Source organism: Eutrigla gurnardus, assembly GCF_963514095.1.
Source record: "Eutrigla gurnardus genome assembly, chromosome: 17".
In the NCBI taxonomy this organism is placed as follows: domain Eukaryota; kingdom Metazoa; phylum Chordata; class Actinopteri; order Perciformes; family Triglidae; genus Eutrigla; species Eutrigla gurnardus.
Window position 1 is genome coordinate 12201273 of NC_139928.1, and position 20320 is coordinate 12221592.

The window sequence follows — 20320 nt, forward strand, 5'->3', positions numbered from 1 at the left end:
AACAGGGCTGGTACTGTAATAGAAAAAGGGTTCGTGGTTTTGCGTCGGTGAAACTTTGATGTAAATCCCCCGAGGGCCGGCCTGTCCGTCGGCACCTTCTTCCTCTGCCGGCCCCCCCCCCCCCCTGGCCTGGTTTGGACCGCTTTGAGGTCGAGAGGAAACCAGGCTAAACAGAAGTGAGAGTTGTAGCGGGAGATTCCCGTTACGGGATGCCATCGTGTTGATGTTTAGATTGTAACTCCACCTTTCATCAAGGGGTGGTTAGGCTGCACAAGACTCCACTATTGGATGACCTTCTTCCAAAATTAGATCCCCCCGTCCTTTTATCTTTCTGTCATTCACATCACGCTGCTATTTTAAGAAAGGAGAAATGTACACCTTTGCTAAACCTGCGGCAGGTGAATTTCACCTTTGCTCAAGGGTCCAGTCCTTCATTTCTGAACCATGTAATTTAATCATCATTTCAATCATCGTCATGAAAATAAAGTAAAACAGGTCACAATGAAAATACACTTTTAATATGTGAGATCCATTTGGAAAATTTCACCCGTCTCTTCTGATTTGTCGCGTTAACTACTTTGCAGTCTGTACCCACACGTTGCTGTAAGAAGTACAGCTGCAAACAGCCCATCACAGCCGTCAGTGAGTCCATCAGTCAACGCGTGTGACGACGAGTAAAGTGTTGAGGATTAGGGATGTTGCGTAACGCAAGCGGGCCCTGGGAATAATGTCCAGATTTCTGATTTGTGAGGGTCTCCAGCTGCATTCCCACACGTCCTTCCACAGACCTGCATGTTCCATAAGCAGCAGCAGGGGCCACAGTGAACGCACATAGTTAGCATGAGTGACCTGCCCCCGCTGTGGTTGTGTAACACTGTAAAAGTTTCAGCTGAACGCACGTCTCTAGTAGATGGGCAGTTTCTCTGTTTGGTGCCTATTTTTTTATTCAGGAATAACTGTTGTGTGTTGTATTTAAATACCACAATACTGTTCTTGTTGAATAATGATTCACTCAATATGGTACGGGAGATGTGAGCGAGGAGGTGCTGGAGAAAGAGAGCAGATTTGTTCCATTTCTCTCCCCCCATCAGGGATTTAACTTCCACTACCTCCAGGTTTACATTTCAGTGCTTCTGTTTTATGTGAATCAAGAAGTAGGCACACATCGTTGGGAGTTGCCTTGCCATCTGCTGATGTCACTTCTGGTGGTCAGATGACACACCGAGGAAGCGGGAGTTTGGGGACCACCTCGATAATGCATTCCTCGGAGGCCCTCATGACAGGTGATCTCTCTACAGGGGCGCCGCGCCCCCTCATAACCCTTTGTGTCATAACCACAAGCCCTCTGTGTGTGTCACAGTCATAGATTTAGAAAGCTCCGTCCGCCGAGGTGCCCCGTCGCTGTGTCCCCCATGCACCTGTCTCTGCTGTCTCAAAGTCCCCTCTCACAATAAACACATGACATTTACATACAGAGGAAACTTTTGTCCCTGGAAGTCCCCTTGACCATTATAAAGTATGTTTTGGGGGGTACAGAGGACACTTTGATCCTATTCCCTGGATAATTTGTAATAGTTGGACAGCCAGCATTTAAATGCACAAACAGCAGTTCTTATCAAAGCTTCATAGACAAGAAACATCGCCCTACCAGTGTCACAGGATCCTTCCTAAAGACTTCTGAGAGTCGTCCGCGTTTCTCGACATCACACTGATGGTCTCCTCGCTCCTGCGCGCGCCACCCCGCCCGTCCGTCCGCGCGCTGGACCAGAGAGGCGCACGAGGAAGCCAGAGCAGGCTGGTATCAGCGGCGGTCGCGAGCTCAGTTCAAACTAGAGGACCAGCTCGGAGCAACTTGATGACAGAGCCGGAGAGCGTTGCGTTGCGCGCACTTGCTCTGTGAGCTTTTTTTATTTTGAGTGATTTATGATTTATGACGGCTTGTTCCAGGAGTATTTATGGTTAGCCTGTGATGCGCTTTAACTTGACTGGACTGGGCTGTTTCTACAAAGGGGGGCGGCGGGTCTTTCACACTATGTCATTGGAGTAAGTGCGCGTGTAATTGCTTGTCTGCACCCCGCTGATTACTTCTCACATGTGAGCTTAACAATGATCAGTGAAGGTCGCCGTTCAGCGCGACGCACTTATCCGAGCGTGCATGGGATTTATAGATAACTTTATAAAAATCTGAAGTAACTTTAACCGAGGCTCAAAAATAACCAGGGTGCTGTTTTACTCATGCATTTTGAGCAGCCGGCTAGTTTTAGTCCACTTTATAGGCGAGACAACCCGGACTATGACTCGGTCAAAAGTTGCCTCTGCGCTCCTGCGGACGATCCAGTGAAAAAGTGTCAAATCATATCACTGCTTTAAATCAGGGCAAGATGTTAGGGAGTCCGTCCAACAACGGCGGCATCAGAATGCTGGTGCCCCCGGGGGCGAACGACGACCGGCGGGTCGAGTTCGTGGCTCTCACCGCCGTCCACACGGAGAGAAGCGAGCCGTCCAGCCCGGAGCGCGGACACCCGTCTCACCGCACGGGTCTGCTCGGCACCCCGCTGCCCGGGCCGCCCGGACCTCGGGGGGCCAACTCGTCCGCTTCCAGCAAACGCTTCCGAAAGTTGCAGAACTGCTTGTACAACGTGCTGGAGAGACCGAGAGGATGGGCGTTCATCTACCACGCGTTCATGTAAGTCATCCTGGTTGGTTTTCTTCTTCTTCTTCTTCTTTACGGATTTAAAACTTTGGAATGAAAAGTTGTTTTAAAAGTCTCACGAGCTGCGAAGACAGGTGACCCACGAGATCACGTGCTCTGATCAGTATAACGCGACAGCAGTCATTTGATGAATTTCCCAATTAAGCGAGCAGAGTTGCTTATGCGGCAGTTAGCGCGGTCATGTGCCATACATCATCTCAACACGGGGTCTTCTATTCAATTTCCCCCTGTCTCTGTGTGATGGAATCATCAGGAGCACCCTGGATAAACTGAATTTGTCCAAACCCACACGGGGGTGTTGACATTATAGAAGAAGAAAGTCAGAATCCCCATGTAAATATTTTAAATCCCTGCTGAAAAGTCATACTTTTAAATGAAGTATCTTCCCTTTTATCCCTGTGAGCTGGCAGGCTTGGCTAATGAGTTTAAATGATGGAGAGGTGTGAATGAGGGTTTGTAATGACAGGAAGTGAAATATAACATCATGTGTTCTCATGTGAAGGAGGGGGTAAGTGTGGTTTAAAACTTTTTAGACTGGAATTGTAGCCATTTTTGACAGGTGAAGTAAATTATGCATTAAAAATAAATAAAACTTGAATTCTGAATACATTATTACATGACAGCCTTTTAACCAGATGAAGAATAATCTAATACAAAACAGGCTCTAAACATAGAACTCAAAGTGAAGCAACCCCAGTGCAGAAAGTATTCTGTCAGCGCTTTAAAGTACCCGCGTGCCATATGCTCTATAATGTATACACCATGTAAACACTGGAAAAGCATGAGCTCACTGCTAGGGATGGCTGTTCCCAATGGCTCACGACTCGTATGTGAAATAACAGCACTTATTTGTCCAAACCAAACTCTACTCAATTGTCATTTGGTGGAATGTGCACCCGTTTTAGATTTGAATGTAACCTCTTCCGTACGTTAATCGTGTGAATGGTAGGCCTTAAGTGTCGATTAAGAGTCAAAGTTCACTCGGGGAGTATTTACAGTTTTCTAAGTGTGCCATTGTGTTTTTAAGTGAAACCCGGGGACAGCTGTGGCCCCCGGCAGCTGTTCTCCAGCTGCGTCTGGCACATAACGGTCGGAGCATTATGTGTGGGAGCTCCTTTGGAGCGGCCTGTGCTTTCCGTGTCGTTGTTTAGACAAGTGCAGCAGCCTCCCTGCCAATGCCATCATGTGTTTAGAACGGGGAAATCCCACGGCGGGGCTTCTCACATGCGTTCTCATCATATAACGTCGGCACATTAGTGAGGTCCGCAGAAAAGCTCAGCCTCTTTCACTGCTCCCTGTTTGTTTCGGGCCTCCTCCGTTTCCCGTGGGACTGCACAGCGTGTCGTTGCAGCACACAGGACTGACATGTCAACCCCCTTGTGCTTCATTATTAAGAGCAATGGCCTTTTGCAGGGTAGTCGCGGGTGACATTCTCCCCGATACTGGGTGTCGGGGTGGATGGCAGCCAATGGCCCTGTTGTTATGTCTCCGTCAGAGGCAGGGCCAGGCGCTCCGAGGTGCCCGGATCATGTTTCAGATGCCACGGCCTCAGAGACGGAGCCGGGGCCTGACTTTGTAAGTCCAGTGATGGCCTGTTTTATGTCTCCGTCATAACAGCCTGCAAAATGTACCTGTGACTAAAATCTACCCCGGCTTTTCAACAATCCTTGTCTAGCGGAGTGCATCATTCCCATGATGCCGTATCACCCCGAGCTGTGCGTTTTTGTTGTGATCCATTACATGTGTGAGGAGAATGAATTGCTCAATGATGCTCAATTAAGGCGGCGTTGATCTATCGTAATTAAATTGAGCCATACGCTGCTGTGGAGGCCGCTGCTCTAACTTGCATTGAACCTTTAATTAGTCCCACATCGTAACGGGGGGAAACAGATGCGTCGCTTCCAGAGAGCCTCTCGTCACAGCGGTGTGATGGAGCGTGCATGGGTATGGGGTGAAGTAGTTCTGCACTGTAATGCGCCCACTTAAGTCCCACCGTACCCCTCAGCCCGCCTCGTTGCTGTCACAGCTGCACACAGAGGCAGATGTCCCTCCTAAAGGACTTGGGGTCACTTTAACGTCCTGCCCTTGAAAAGTTTCAGGTTGCATTATTAGAAACTGTTTTACATCTATATGTCAACTGTCTCCTGTGGATGGGACACGTCTTAAAACACTTGCTACTGCAAGTGTAACAGCTGTATGCTAATTCAGAGCTGGCACTCATTTCCTCCTCTCCCCTCCCCGCCTGGAAACCTGGCATTAGTTAAGTGAACTCAACTAAAAGCCTTTTTTTTTTCTTCTCTACCCTCCAAAGAAAAGGTGGGGGAGGGAGTCTAAGGATGTAGAAAGTTGTTAAATGAGACAGTCGTGTTCCCGGAAACTTCTGTGCGTTCTTGAAATGTTAATCCTTTCACTCCCTCGCAGTAAAAACTCAAGACCTCTTTGTGACCTTTGAATCTTGTTGTGAATCTTTTGTTTCTTTTGTTGCACTTGCTGTAAAAAAACAAAAATCCCACGTCAGCAGGATTGTTAGTCTGAGTTGGTTACGTCTGTTAAAGTTTGTTTACAAGAAAGTTTGTTCTTGACGTGTGAATATCTGTTGTTATGTTAGAGGAGCTTTTGGACTTAATGATTCTTTTTTTAGTATTCATCTGTCAGGTTATTTTCTTGATTCATTGACCTATTGATTAATCAGCCTCACTGTTGGTCCTGTCATCTGTGTGTGTGTGTGTGTGTGTGTGTGTTTATGTGTGTGTGTGTGGTGTAAACGCTCCTGTCGAGCTTGGCACATGTGATGAAACCTTCAGAGGGATCGTTTTCAGTGTTTCCCCTCACCTTTGACCACCATAGGCAGTGCCACATATAGACCATCACAGGAGGCCGTCTGTTTCTGCCCATAGTAACTCATCCCATGCAGAAGGTCCTTTGGGGCCGTGGAACTCCAGTCTAAAACCAGTCCAGCAGTCTGCGATCAGGTCACTCTGCCAACTAATACCAGCACAGTGGAAACCCAACAAGCCAAGTCATGGTTTTGATACGGACTTCGGCTGCCATGCTCCACATTAGTCTCTGGCTCCCCTGGACCCCGGCCTGAATATACAGTAATAGTGCATGTGGATGGACAGGAAAAGCATTCAAGACGAAGCACGGGTCAGCCGGAGTGATTGATTGGTTCTAGGGAGGGTGAAAATATACCGGTCATGTATTATTGATGTCTTGCAAAGGAGGAGTAGAGATGTGGAGCAAAATTATATATTATAACATGGAGTTTTTGACTTGAGATTTCAATGGCAAGACTTTCTTTTTTTCATTTTCAATACATAAAAACATTTTTTCTTATCGTGCCAGCAGCGAGTCTTTGACCTACATTTAGTCAATTTATGTTTATATTGATTTATATATATTGATTGAATATAATACACACATTTTATTTGAAGAAATAATATAAACCTGGACTTCTCTGCCTTTTATATAGATTGGTAATCCCTGCGTCTGTCTAAAAATGTGTCTCTGTGACTCTATAGGTCTATAGGAGGGTTTCCGGCTCTGCAGGTTGATGCCATCGACATTCTCTGTGTTTGATATCACGTAGCTGTCTGTTCATTGGCTCAAAGTAAAGGGAAACGCCATCTAATGGATCAAAACCAGTTAAACTGTCATGGTTAGTCTTCCTCAGCCTGTGAAAACGGTTGTATAACGTCTTCTGTGGCTCTGGACAAGCTTCGTGGAGCCCGAGGACGACATCACTTCCAAAACAGTTACAAATCACTGTTAATTATGATATTATGATGTGAAAACGCTAAGGTGGAGATTTGGGCACCAAAACACCTTAGTTCAGTTTAGGGAATGGTCACGGGGTAGCTTATAATAAGTGCTTCGTTAAGGTAAAGGGACCCTTGTTGCCATGGTTACAGTGATACCCATGTGGTTACGTTTTGGGAACCATTGTTGTCATAGTTTAAATAGGAAGATGATGATGATGAATGTGGCCGCCGTCGAGGGCTTTGTCCCATGGACGTTAACATATGTCATTTTGGGGGACTTGCTGAAGTGGCTAATTCTGTATTTTTTAGGATAACCGTCTCCACAAAGCCTGTGTTACAAACTGAAGTTGTGGAGTTTAGCAGGACGAAGGAGACAAAAAGTCTATATTGATTTGCATTATCGAAATGCAAATCAATATGTCGATTTTGTTCACTGTTGACCACTTTGTTTTAAATTTGTCTTTCGCAACTTTGTGCTCCTTTAAAATGTCTTTCTTGGAAGCTGCTCATCTACGGATGGATGTAAAAACTTAAACAAATTGACATCACTCACTGCAGTAATTGAATGCATGAGAGATCACTTGAGTGCTCGCAAATCTGTTGCCGCTTTTAATAATGCATTTTTTATGTCCGTAAAGAAATCGGCATCAGTCTGGCAGGGAAACGGAAACTGACTTCTTTATTCTTCCCTCCCGTTTGATCTGAAACAGAAGTTCAAATCCCATATAAATCCTTGCCAGATAAAGCCTTCAGTGTCCATGACAAGTGGGAATCCCTTCACTTTAACCTTTTTACGGCACAAGCAACGGGGATGCGTTCTGTTTATGGAAGCTTGAGCCAAAAGCCACATTATTTATAGATGTGTAGGGAGATATCCCCAACAGGACTCACTGCCTAATGCTCTCTTTAACCTCTCCACTGATGGTCGGTCAAAGAGGCTTTTGAAATATCTGCACATGGCCGCGGTGAATTCTTCTCACATCCCTCGTGCAAGCAGTGTCGCAAGCTTTTCATGAAAGGTGAATTGCCTCCCTGACGTTAATAAAGTCATATAGCGCGGGCAGCTTGTTGATTGAATGCGTTCCCTCTATGCTTGCAGTTCTCCCTCCCTCTGAACCCCGACTGAGCCAGCTAAGCTACGACCTCACCTGGGTCATGGAAACAGTCTGGTCTGCTTTTCCGGGTTTCCAACCACGCGACGCAAAATCCACTAAAATCCCCCACTTTGGCATCCTCCAAAAAACACTGACGTGTTTGGTGTTGGACCTATTTTTTTAAATAATTGATGGCCTAAGTAACACCGGGAAATAGCTTTTTGTCATGTTGTTTGTTTGCATTTTTAAGTCTGGGCGTGTTTTTATTGATGACAAAGTAAGAGAGGAAGAAGGGTGCAGTGGAGAGGCGGGTGGCATGGTGAAACGGCGAATGGGTGAAAGCCAAACTCGGCACTTTGTGTGGGTGTGTTAACCTGCTCGGGGCTGCAGATTTGGGTGCTTATTGTTCAATTACTGCAGCTATTTTGTTTTATCTGTTCACCTCGGCACGTTGCGTAAATTCTGCTCCATTAAGAACCCTTTATGGCCAAATGCTCTCCTGTCACTGTCTCTCTCTCTCCTCCATCATTCCCTCCTTCCCTTTCCTCCTGAGTGAGAATATAATCTTTCATTTGCCTAATTGTCTTCCCCTCCCTCTCTGCCACTCTATCTCTCTTCCCCTTCCTTCCTCTCAGCCCTGATTGGCTGGTCATGTCTCTTCTTAAAAGGGCTGTTTGTGTGTAACAGTACAACAGATAAATACGTTTGATATCAATCGATAAATTGATTGGTTGATTGACAGAAAATCTAATTGACAACTTAAATAGTTTTTTTTTTACTTTAAACAATCACTAAACTGGTACATCTACCCAGGAACGTTAAAGTGTAAGTTTGGCGGAAATTGAAAATAAAGCTATTTTCTGAATGAAAATACATCAACTAAGCCGTGGAGGAAGTAATTATCGCTCATCACGCAGTTCAGAGCTAGCACGGGTCGGAGCTAGAGTCCAAAATCGCAAACAGTGGGTTAGCATGGGGCAGACAGCCACACGCTTTCAAAATCGCATTTTTAAACCACTAACATTGCTCAAAACAGCGCCAAACCTCGTCAGCAGCTTGCTCTGGGTGTCTACACATAAAACGAAGCACCAACAACTCAGTTCATGAACCCGAAGTTTATAACAGAAGACAGTTAAGAACACTCACCAATTCTACCCCTGCCAGCTCCTCGCGAAGGATAGTCCGTAAGTGTCGATTACCGAACGCAATGCAAAAGTGAAAGTGAAACTGAAGATTTCGCCCAGAATAAAACGAGTATACTTTTAAATTAGTGGCAGTTTGGCCAAATATAAGTTAATAACGGTGGGTAAAAACGTAGGGATAGTTTGTATACACTTCCAATCAGTTCAAGACAGCAGCCTTATCTGAAGCACATACATGTCACGCGAGATCTCACACGGGAACTCGTTCGGTAATCGACACTTACGGACTATCCTTCGCGAGGAGCTGGCAGGGGTAGAATTGGTGAGTGTTCTTAACTGTCTTCTGTTATAAACTTCGGGTTCATGAACTGAGTTGTTGGTGCTTCGTTTTATGTGTAGACACCCAGAGCAAGCTGCTGACGAGGTTTGGCGCTGTTTTGAGCAATGTTAGTGGTTTAAAAATGCGATTTTGAAAGCGTGTGGCTGTCTGCCCCATGCTAACCCACTGTTTGCGATTTTGGACTCTAGCTCCGACCCGTGCTAGCTCTGAACTGCGTGATGAGCGATAATTACTTCCTCCACGGCTTAGTTGATGTATTTTCATTCAGAAAATAGCTTTATTTTCAATTTCCGCCAAACTTACACTTTAAAGGTCCTAAAGGATCTCTCGTATTTTGAGTCCACCTTAGATACACACCAGCAGTGAAGGTAATGCTTTGATACAGCATCTTTGAACGTCCAGTCGAGCTGCTAATGAGATTAAGTCCAGAGTTCCTGGATTGGGCAGGAACTCCTGGGAGATGGTTTTGGCTGATTTGTGCTTTTGAGATTTTAAAGACAAAAACAAGGTCATTTTTGAGTCAAGATATCTTGGTGCTGCTACAGATCATCAGGTACATAACTATATATAAAATATATAAAAGATGTTTATAGGGGCAAAGCCATATTAGTGTAATTTCAAAGATCCTTTTCTTCATTTTTTAAGTTACAAAGTAGAAGGAATGCCTTAATAATGATTTATTTTATTCCCTAACTTAAAAAAAACACTTAATTTACTTTATTCAATTACACAAATCACAACAAATGATCCTGGCGTTGTCTTCTTTCAGACCTGGCCTGTGTGAGTGTCACAGTCCACCTAAAGGTCTCATGTCTCGTGTCCTGACGTCACCTTTTGCAGCAGCTGCTTTAACCTCCTTGCCCGTCCTGCTGTGGCTTTATTCTACTGTCGAGTGGCTTCCCGCTCTAACGCCAAAGTGCGACACAGAGGACAAGCAGAAGGAGGAGGAAAGAGTAGGAGGGAGCTTGGGTTTGCTAAGGATGACTGATAACAATGAAAATGTGATACTATATCGATCCCTGTAGGAAAATTCTCTTTCCGCTTGTGCCCTACCGCAACGGCGGCCCTGGAAGGGATCCAGTGTCTTTACCAAGAGCACATCAGCAGGGCAGATGGATTGAAAGGTATCTCCTTTAAGCCAACAGGAAGAGAGAAAGGCGGGATACGTCAGGAGTGTGAAGTATTTTCAGAAACTGTAAAGAAAACATCTGTTTCGGAAGTGTTCATAGCCTTGTCGTCCTTCAAAGGAGGAAAGGGCTTAGAACGGGACAGGTGATTTGTGTGTGCATGGAGGGGAAAGTAAGGAGATGAACAGGAGTGAGAGAGAGTGTGTGTGAGTGTGAGAGAGAGAGAGAGAGAGAGAGAGAGAGAGAGAGAGAGAGAGAGAGAGAGAGAGGAGGTTAGTTGATGTATTAATTTCTCCTTTCGGGGCAAAATATGTCTCCCTCGGGAGGGAACTGTCTGTCCTGGGATGGCTGACCAGGAATCAGGTTTCCCCCCCCAATACCCAGCCCTGCACCCAGGAACACACACACACACACACACACACACACACACACACACACACACATTATCATGATGTTGTGAATGTGTACATTCTGTATACATGCATCACACTCACAGCAGCAAACCTAACCACATTTCATTCTCCTGCAGATGGATGATCAGGAGGGGTGTTGATACCTCCTAATCTACAGTAATCTGTGTTTATGTAACGTTTTTGTCGCTGAGGCGGGCCAGTAATACTGTGGCATTCGGTTGGGAGGGTCCGAGGGGAAATGCCGAGAGCTTATTTTGACTAGTTAAGACCTTCTAAACACTCCAGATCTGCTTTCACAGCCAGGAAAGTCCAGAGGCCGTCTCACAGCTCCCTTCCACTGTATATCTTATTATTACATCTCTCTCTGTCGCTCTGAAATATATAGCATCTGTGAATTCTGCAGAGGTGGCGAGTCTTCTCATGTATAGACGCACTACAGGGTCTGCAAATACTGACAAATTATTGTGTCATTTTCTGGTAGCAGTCATTCATTTAAACAACACGCCGTAGGTGGGGGGATTTTGTTAATTTTCTGGGATTTTTGCCAGCGTGTTCTCAGGAGACTATATTGTTGAAACTCCATGTTTGCTGCTAACACATTTCCGTGCATACAGTGATGCTAAGGAGGTGGGATAACTTCAGTGTGTGATGTAATACATTGCATGTGTTTGATTTTTTAAAAAAAGGTCGAAACACATGAAAATATCAGAGTCCTTTTTTAGAATTGTGGTCTAATTCATAAGTTATTTCATAGAAATTTTCTTAAACAATCAAGATGGATAAAACGGGTTGAATCCAGATTTCCATACAGAGATACAAACACACAAGCAATCTGCTGATTCATATGATTAATGTTAATGTAACCAGCTGCCCCATAAGCTCTTCAAAAAGAGACTAAAACAGGGACTCATTCATTGCAAAAGTGAAAGAAATTAATAGTCAACAGGCCACTTCAAGTATGTTCACTCATTTGCTCATTTAGAGAGAGAAGGATGTTTTTCTACACTTTCTATCCAAAAGGAACTTTTGTTGCATCCTTGCATTACACTTTCCCTTCCCTCTCTGTGCTTTTGCACCATGAGGGCAAAACAAAAAGAAAAAATATTTCACAAATTCAATCCATCTTTTTGTTGATTATTCAACTTTACATTTAATCCAACACCTCTCTGCCTGGCTGTTCAGGGAGCTTTGTCTCGAAACACTCTTTTCATTGTGCTGCTGCTGCTGCATTGCTTCTCACACAGCCCTGCTTTAAATCAATGTGCCCCTGGACTGTTAAAGCTCTGCAACCCAGCTGTTGGGTAAAACAGGACAATTAAGAGTTTGGTGACGATAGACGGCCCTGCCAGTAAAGTCGGACGGTCTTTTGACTGGAAGTGTATTGTGTCACAAGCCATGGGAAGGCCACTCTGTCACGTCAGCCTCTGTAAATGACACAGTTGCCCTGCCAATGACTCTATTAAATCTTACAATGGTGGGGAGCTGCTGGGCACACACTTCCGTACAGTAACCATCCCAGTGAGGATCATGTTCTCCAGCGTCCACAATCGGTGGCGATGATCCTCATCCACCATTCACGTTTATTTTCAATGACGGGAAGTATCAGGACTTGAATGAATGTAAGCATACACCCGTATGCGTTCGCCAAGGTGTTCAGGGTGAGTTAGAGTGCTTGGGAAGCTCGGTCTGTGTGTCGCCAGCAGCTGCAAAGACCATAAGGGCAGGCAGCAAATAAATCAATAGCTTTAGCCTTGCCATTATCTCTCAGCAGCACACTTAATCCCTGACCTTAATGGGTGTCTGCATCTGCACACCGCCGGTAATCAGCGGATGCTAACTGTGGCAAAGTGCTGATGAGGAATTAACATGCGAGTTAATAAATATGTGGGAAAGCCCGCTCCTTCACAATCACTGGTCTTTATGACAGTTAAGGTGATAAAAGGTGGGATGGCGGACACAGCTAGAAATCTAAATAATAAAAAGCCACAGGAAATGCTGTTTTTTTTTAAGAAGGTTGCAGAGACAATATCAGGTTCCACTAACATACCTTTTTCATCAGTAGAAGTCACAATATGGCTAAAATCCTCTGGCAGGATGAATGTTATTTCATATCTTGTATGTATATGATGGTAATTTAAACTTTACTTTTATCTAAACTGACAAATCAATGTACTTTGCAACACATGGATGCAAAAAAAAAAAAAAAAAAGCCCTGCTGATAAGGGTGGTGTCGTCGTTAGGACTGTCACCTCACAGTACGAGGGTCCCGGGTTCAAGTCCGGGTTTTTGCATGTCCTGATCTGAAAAAGAATGCATATTGGAGTTGTAAATGTTTACGAGCTTGAAAGCAAATCTAAAAGCACTCGTCTCTGCAGAGGCGGGCCGATCTCACTGATGTGTTTTGGTCCAAACCATTTCTGTGAATCAGACTGCATCTCTCCGGCTTGTTGTTGCTGCGGTATTAGATTTTATTCACTGTCCACGTGTTTGTAACTTTACCCTGGTCAGCATGTGACCGCTGTGCTGTATAGGTTTCAGGATGAGGAGGCTGCATGACTCTGCAGGCATACCTGACGTGTGTGCACGGTTGTAAAGGCACACTCAAACCACAACTGAACCTCCTCGGTTCTTTCAGCATGACTTTGGAGCAAAACCCCGCTCTTTCTGTCTTCTTTCCTCTTCGGGCTTCTTGTCTGTCTCTTGTCTCTCTAGATCCTGGGATAGCCCGGGTCTCTGTGACTTTCTCCCGCTGTCCCTGCCGGGCTGCACCAGCATGCAAGGCCCATCTTAAGTGTTGTTAAGATCATTTTAATTTATAACGGCAGTCACTGTAAACATGTGAGGAAGCAGCACCATGGAGACGGGGCTCAAACAAAATCACAATGTGGGACCGTATTTATAAGGACTGCCTCGCCTGCAGAAAGCGCTTTGCAATGTCTGTGTATATATACTGTGTGTGTGTATATATATATATATATATATACTTTATGTGCGTGTGTTTCATTGCTCATGTGGCTGAGTGTACATGCTGTCAGGAAAGGTCTTGATTGGCGTACGCACATTTGCAAAATGTGTGCGCATTCGTGTGTGTGTGTGTGTTTATGTGTCCAAATAATTGGTCAGTTACATTGTGGGCATAAACAATAATCAACAATAATGTTAACGGCGGAGCCATGATTACTCTTGTGAGATTGTTTTTGTCTGCTGTCCCCTCCTGCCCTAAATGCCTTGCTTCACTTGGACAGTGTCATTTCCTCTCTTCCCATGTGACGGTTACTTTTTCAGTTCCTTTTGCTGTAATCGACTTCTCGGCTCTATTTCCAACCGAACTTCATACTTCATCTTTTGCTTAGCTGTGTGTGTGTTTGTCTGATTTATACCCCCTCTTTCCTTCTGGCTTTACATTTTAATTCCTTTGTTCTCTCTCTCTATCCTGGTTGCTCACAACATGAAGTCAACAGGTTTCACTGTAGTGAGAGGAGGAGGTCATCCTGCCACCGTCTCAAGGCCTCTACATCTGCTGCTGCTACTGTTGCTGTTTCACTCCCTTTTCACAACGTGTGTGTGTGTGTGTGTGTGTGTGTGTGTGTGTGTGTGTGTGTGTGTGTGTGTGTGTGTGTGTGTGTGTGTGTGTGTGTGTGTGTGTGTGTGTGTGTGTGTGTGTGTGTGTGTGTGTGTGTGTGTGTGTGTGTGTGTGTGTCAGTGGGCCTTCTAGTCTTCTCTTGGCCCTGAGATTAAAGCAATGTCAGCAAGTGTGTGATGAGACCTCACAGACGAAACCTCGTACATCTCTGGTTCTTTTCCATTCTGGCTCTCCTCGACTCACGGTCCCTTTCCTCCGTCCAATACATTATTCAACCACCTCTTTCTGTCTCTCGTCATGATCTATGTCTGACTGATACTCACTCCTTGTGGTAACTGCTACTCTTGTCTTCACCCCATGCCTATTATTTCTATCTATACATCTGTTGTTGTATATCTGTCTCTTTTTAGTGTCTCTCTCTCTCTCTCTCTCTCTCTCTCTCTCTCTCTCTCTCTCTCTCTCTCTCTCTCTCTCTCTCTCTCTCTTTGATGCTGGTTCCAGTTTAATCAGTCATTTCGGACCATGGCTGCCAGACCGTGTGGTGTCCTGTGACGTCTGAGTGACTTCCTGTGATCCTAGAGTTAGTGTACGTCACACAAGGCCAATAAAACTGGTTGGATTAAAGTAGGCAGTCCTTTTTTAATTGAATGTACTTTCTTCATTTAATTTTTTCTTTAAATCCACTCTGTGCTCCATCTTTTGCACACGCTCCAATTTGCTCACATGGTCTGACAATTTATTTTTCTCGATCTGGGTATAAAAAGGATTGATTTTAGGCAGGGTTGTCACTAGGATTTACAGGTGGGGGGGCTTAGCATTGTATGTTTAGTATTGTATTAGAACTACACAACAACCAGTGAAGAAGTCAAGCTAATAACAAGCTAAAAGCAACTGACATCGTCTGAGTGTAAAAACAAGAGTAAAAAAACAACAACAAAAAAACAAAAAGAGAAATAGGCTTTACAGAAATGCTTCTTTCTAAAGTATATTCTTTCTCCAGACTATGATGCTATAACTCTAAAACTATATGTATACCCTTTCATTGGTATGAGATCATTCTGAAAATAAAGACAAAAAATAAAAATAAAATAAAAAGTATTTGGGGGCTTGGGAACAATTTAGGGTAGCTCCACCCCCCCTAAAATAGGCCTACAACGTCCCTGATTGCAGGTATTGATACTATGTATTGGGTTATTTGGTACACATACCCAGCCCAAGTTAAGGTCGATTGATATATCAATCCGATTATCAAAAATCCAATATATCGATACAATGTGAAAATATCAATACATATCATCATCTTCAGAAATGAATCTAACAAATGGCATAAATCCATCTTCATGACAACACTTGGTTTGTGCCAACTGTGTCTCAACATGTTTTCGTAACCTTGGAACACTGTTGCCTTCGGCTTCTCGACCTTCTTTGGAATGTGCCGATTAAGAATACACTTTTGCTTTCAACGTGGTCGAGCACTTTGTACACACTGGTTTGTTTCTGGCTTTCAGCGTGGGCAAAGTCTTAACAGAGTCACCCGATTGGATGGTCGGCAGAGAGAGAATAGCAAGAAGAAGAGGAGGTCTGGATGGAGAGGAACATCGGGTGGAGGTAGATGAGATTCAGCAGAGGGTGTTATCTCTCCTTCCCCTCCCTCACTTGATTGGTTATAATGAGTTAAAGAGGGGAGAGGGTGTGGCTGAGAGGCCCACTCAGAACCGGTCTCTGCTTCAGCTACATTATAGAAACGAGGAAGAGGAGGAGTGGAGAAAACAAGAGGAGGATGAAGGAGGATGAGGCTGAGGGTGTAAGAAAAGAAAACAATGTAAAACACTGATTATAGTGGTTTGAAAGGGGTCAAAGGTACACGTCAAACATGATTTCTAGCAGTGTGTTGTGATACTAATATTTTCAAAGCATATGTAGCATCTGCAGTCTTGTGTGGGAGGTTCTGAATTATGTTTGAGCATCCAGTCCAGCAACACGAAGGAGGGATTTAAGTGTGAGGAGAGAACTTCATGAATGCTCTTTATCCTGCTTTGTGTTTGTCTGGCCACAAGGGGATGTGTGTCAGAGGGGAAAAAATAACACCACACACACAGATGAGATATTTATCACCCAAAATGTAGGAGAACAGAAGGCCATGTCCAAGTGTTGAGATCCTACTTCCTGTGCTATATTCAGTAAGTGAACAAGGGTCAACAGAGTGCTGTGTAGTACCAGTACATAAGGAGCAGTGGCCTTCATCCTACAAAATACGGTTAGCTGTGCTCTTTTGCCCACTTTCTTAATTTTGATATTGTGTTATGTACAAGGAATAAAAACAAACGGCTCCCCAACCTTAAATTCTCAGGCCAACACAGGTGAAGCCAGACATAAACATTCAGGCTCAGCCCAAACTTAATAATAATATAATAATAACAAACTTTCCTAACATTAAATGCAGCTCAAAGTGCTTTACAAAAAAAATAACCCCCAAACAAATTAACAACGCAGGTGTTAAATTGGAGAACACAGAGTGAGGAGGCAAGGAAAAAATTAAATAAGATAAATAAATAAACAAACCAAGTGGGGTCCGGGGGCATGCTCCTCGGGGGAAATTTTGTTTCAAGCCTATAATAATAATCCTGGAGACCTTTCATGCCATTTTCTATATAAGAGTTATCCAACTATCGTCATCATTCTGAAACTATAACGCAAGAAACTCCTGCCACCGAAAAAGAGACAAAAATGATCTGACATAACATAAATAAGTAAGTATTTGGCGTAAACAGCATTACTAATCTTTAAACTTAAATATCCATAGTAACGCCAAGTAAATGTAGTTTTCAACACTTGAATAGAAGTATATGTACTCAATTATGTTACATTTCTTTTGCAAAAAGCATAGTAGGAGTAGTAGAAGCGTAAAACAACATGTGACAATGTTAGGGCAGACATGGATGGACGTATTTCCCCTGTAATACAACTTTTGCTCCACATTTTGTCCGTGGTTATAGTTGCCGGTGAGAAGGTGGTTGTGGAAAATGCAGGGCTTCACTGGGGTGATGTAACCCTTTCCCCCCATGGCTCTGGTCTCTGTCTTAAAATTACACATAACATACAGTCAGTGACAGTTACACAAAGACACGCAGAGAGAGACACTCAAAGGTTTAGTCTGATAGGGAGGGACGGCAGCGCTGACACTGGACTGAGGAGTAACACAGTGCAGCCCCCCCTCCATGTGATGTGACCCGGGTACCCGTGTTTGACTTTAATCACCGCAGAGATACCGCTGACAGACGGATAGCGAAGGCAGACCCACCACCCCTGAAGTCGCTGCATATCTGACCCACACAAACGGACGGTGCACCATCAAAGAAAGGAACTCCAGCTTTAGGGTCACGGAGTCACTGCCTTGGTTACCGACTGACAACAGAGTGGTGGTGCTGCAGGGATGGATTGCTGCTTTCTAAAGACTTGACACTGGTTAAAGAAGTAGAAGTATGCATTTTATTTATATGTCTGAATTAGTGTGAAATGTAGGGTTTACGGTTGTATAAACACACACAAAAAAACACGTTTCTTCAATTAATGTTGTCCACACAAGCCGTTGGGTTAGGTTATGTATTTTTCCAGTGAGTCAGACTGTTATGTTTTAACAGTTGATGTGTGTCGTAGTGAGATGAAGGCACAGATCACTGAGGAACTCTAGACTGACTGATAACCTGCCCGGCCAAGATATTCTCTTTAATACATGAATGCAGTTTGCAGTCTGGGATGTGTGCCATGTGGATGCAGCATCCATGGTTTTGGGAACCTGTTCTCTATCAAAAAAAATGTATAAAAACAGAACCTGTCGGGAGAAAAAGTGGTTACACTCCTGCAATTTTGAAACAGTATCGCCAACAATATATATTTTAAAGAGTTTGGTATCCCCAAAATCAATTTTCAGTCATTTTTATTCTCCTCTGTCTCAAACACAATTGGTTTTTGAGAACGACTTTAAAATATGTGGCATTTCAACATGTCGCACTAACGGCTCCATCACACTATTTGGGGTGGGGGGGGGGGCTTTAAATGCCTCCAAAGCTCAGTATGAGCAGCGGTGGCCTTAACATCAACGCAACCGTTGTTTTCTCTGCAGATCATGTCGTCTCCTCCTCCAGATCCGCTGAGCACCGGCTTTGTGCGTGACCCCGACTCATTCTCTCACACCCCTCGCCTCAAACTGCTGATCCCAATCCCATTAACCCGAGTTCAAATGTTACAGTCACCGCTTTCTTTTTTGTTGTTTCTCAATCCTCGAGAGATGCCCCTGACCCTCTGCAATCCATCACCGGAGATCCCCGCTGCCATGGTAGCAAGATTAGACCTGCAGAGTAATGATGATTGGCCTGAAATTCAGGTGTAGTAGGGGGGCGACGGGGGTGTACAAGTGTTTGGGATCGTGGGGTGTTTCACTTCCAATAAACCTCTAGTAATTCACATGGTGGGCCCGCTCTTCTAGTTGAAGTTTTTAGAGCAAAATACTTTGATACGGATATAAAATTCTCTGCTTCCCTTTTGGTCCCAACAAAGACTCGTCCCAAACCCAGTCCTGCTGATCCAAGCTGTGTGAAGGCGGAGCTCGCTCACTGGTTCAACGGCGAAATGTCAGCGTTATACAAGCGCACGGGTGTGTGTGAAGTGGCAGCCCATTCACCTCCTAAAGAGTCTGTAGACTCTGTGCTAATTGGCTAGCTGGTGGTGACAAGTCCACAGCTAAATGTCAGAGCTCTCTCAGCACTTCGCCTGCACCCTGGTCGCATCTTGAAGCTCCGCACGGAACAATTCACTGATAGATGGAGTCCACGAAGATCAGGGAAAAACCCCCATCAGAAACAATGGAGTGGTGTGTGTGTGTGTGTGTGTGTGTGTGTGTGTGTGTGTGTGTGTGTGTGTGTGTGTGTGTGTGTGTGTGTGTGTGTGTGTGTGTGTGTGTGTGTGTGTGTGTGTGTGTGTGTGTGTGTGTGTGTGTGTGTGTGTGTGCTGCTTACGCCTGATTATAAGGTCTTTTACGATGATCGCCGTTTCTTCCAGCTTAGTGGACGACTGATGTCAATATTATGCCAGTAAAATGAAGCGGGTTCATTTTCCCAGCTTCTCTCTCTGTAAGCACGAACATTTTCTATAATTTATGTGGACAATTTCACGCTGAATTATCCTGATGTCACGGCCTGCCCACCATCTGATATTCCCACCAAGTTAAAGCACCGCCAATCACCAGGAAACTGCGTAATTACTATTAATCCGCCCCCCCCTCCACACACACACACACACATAAAACCTTTCTCCCACTGTGGTTATATTTTCATTCACCCCATTTACTGGTTAGATATGTGACCACACTGGACATATTTCTTCAGTCTCTAACCATCTTTACCACATATTTGTCACTGACTCCTTCTCACATTGAGTATGAATCTATAATATACTATTTGTGTGTGTAAGCAGCTTTTTGTACAGATACCAAACTGGAGGGTGTGTGCTCCAAGAAGCGATGAAATGCTCTTTAATTATGAGGCATAAATCACTTAGTTTAATGAATCAAGGCTGATGACGAGGAGAGGCCTTTATGTTACTCATGATGCAGATCGTGAATGATTCATATACAGGAGGAGATGAAATAAAACCTGCAATAACAGGCCAAAGCAATTGCAACACTTTTCTTGATGCTTGCATTCCTGCATTCCGAGATAAGTGTTGCTGGTTTCAAGGAGTGAAACCGCCGTAGGACCCGTAACTGAGGACGCCAAGGTCATGTCCTTTCTTTGTCTCTGTATTTTCTCTGTGTAGAGTTCAGCCTGACTGAAGCTCTGTTTAAGAGGCGGATAGAGATATTGATACTTAGGTGTTAAAACAATAAAACGAGGCTCTATCGGTTGATAATGATTTGCTTTTAAAGGCAAACACATGCACGCTGATTTGATTACATACTGCACAAACTATGTAAATGTGACCCCGTTTCTAAATGACCTATAATCTATTTCAGCGTTCCTGTCCTGCAATTTCAACATTTACCCAAACACTGAATAGTTGGAGGCTAACATCAGCCACTAAGACCTGGCAGACTTATCGATCCAACCCTTCTCTGCAGTGTATGTTGTTGTATTAAAATATGAAAATGAT

At 44.3% G+C, this 20320-nt stretch overlaps 1 protein-coding gene across 6 annotated transcripts in view; it reads left to right on the forward strand.

The window, feature by feature from the left end:
* Nucleotides 1-1947: 1947 nt before the first annotated feature.
* Nucleotides 1948-20320, forward strand: part of kcnq4 (potassium voltage-gated channel subfamily Q member 4) — a 40199-nt gene continuing 21826 nt past the window's right edge. For 2 of the 6 annotated variants that reach the window (XM_084032708.1, XM_084032709.1), the window contains exon 1: nucleotides 1948-2686. In XM_084032708.1, the coding sequence (XP_083888834.1) occupies nucleotides 2382-2686 (305 nt within the window). In that variant the 5' untranslated portion in view covers nucleotides 1948-2381. The remainder of the gene's footprint in view (nucleotides 2687-20320) is intronic. The other 4 variants (XM_084032712.1, XM_084032713.1, XM_084032711.1 and 1 more) reach the window with 3 other exon arrangements.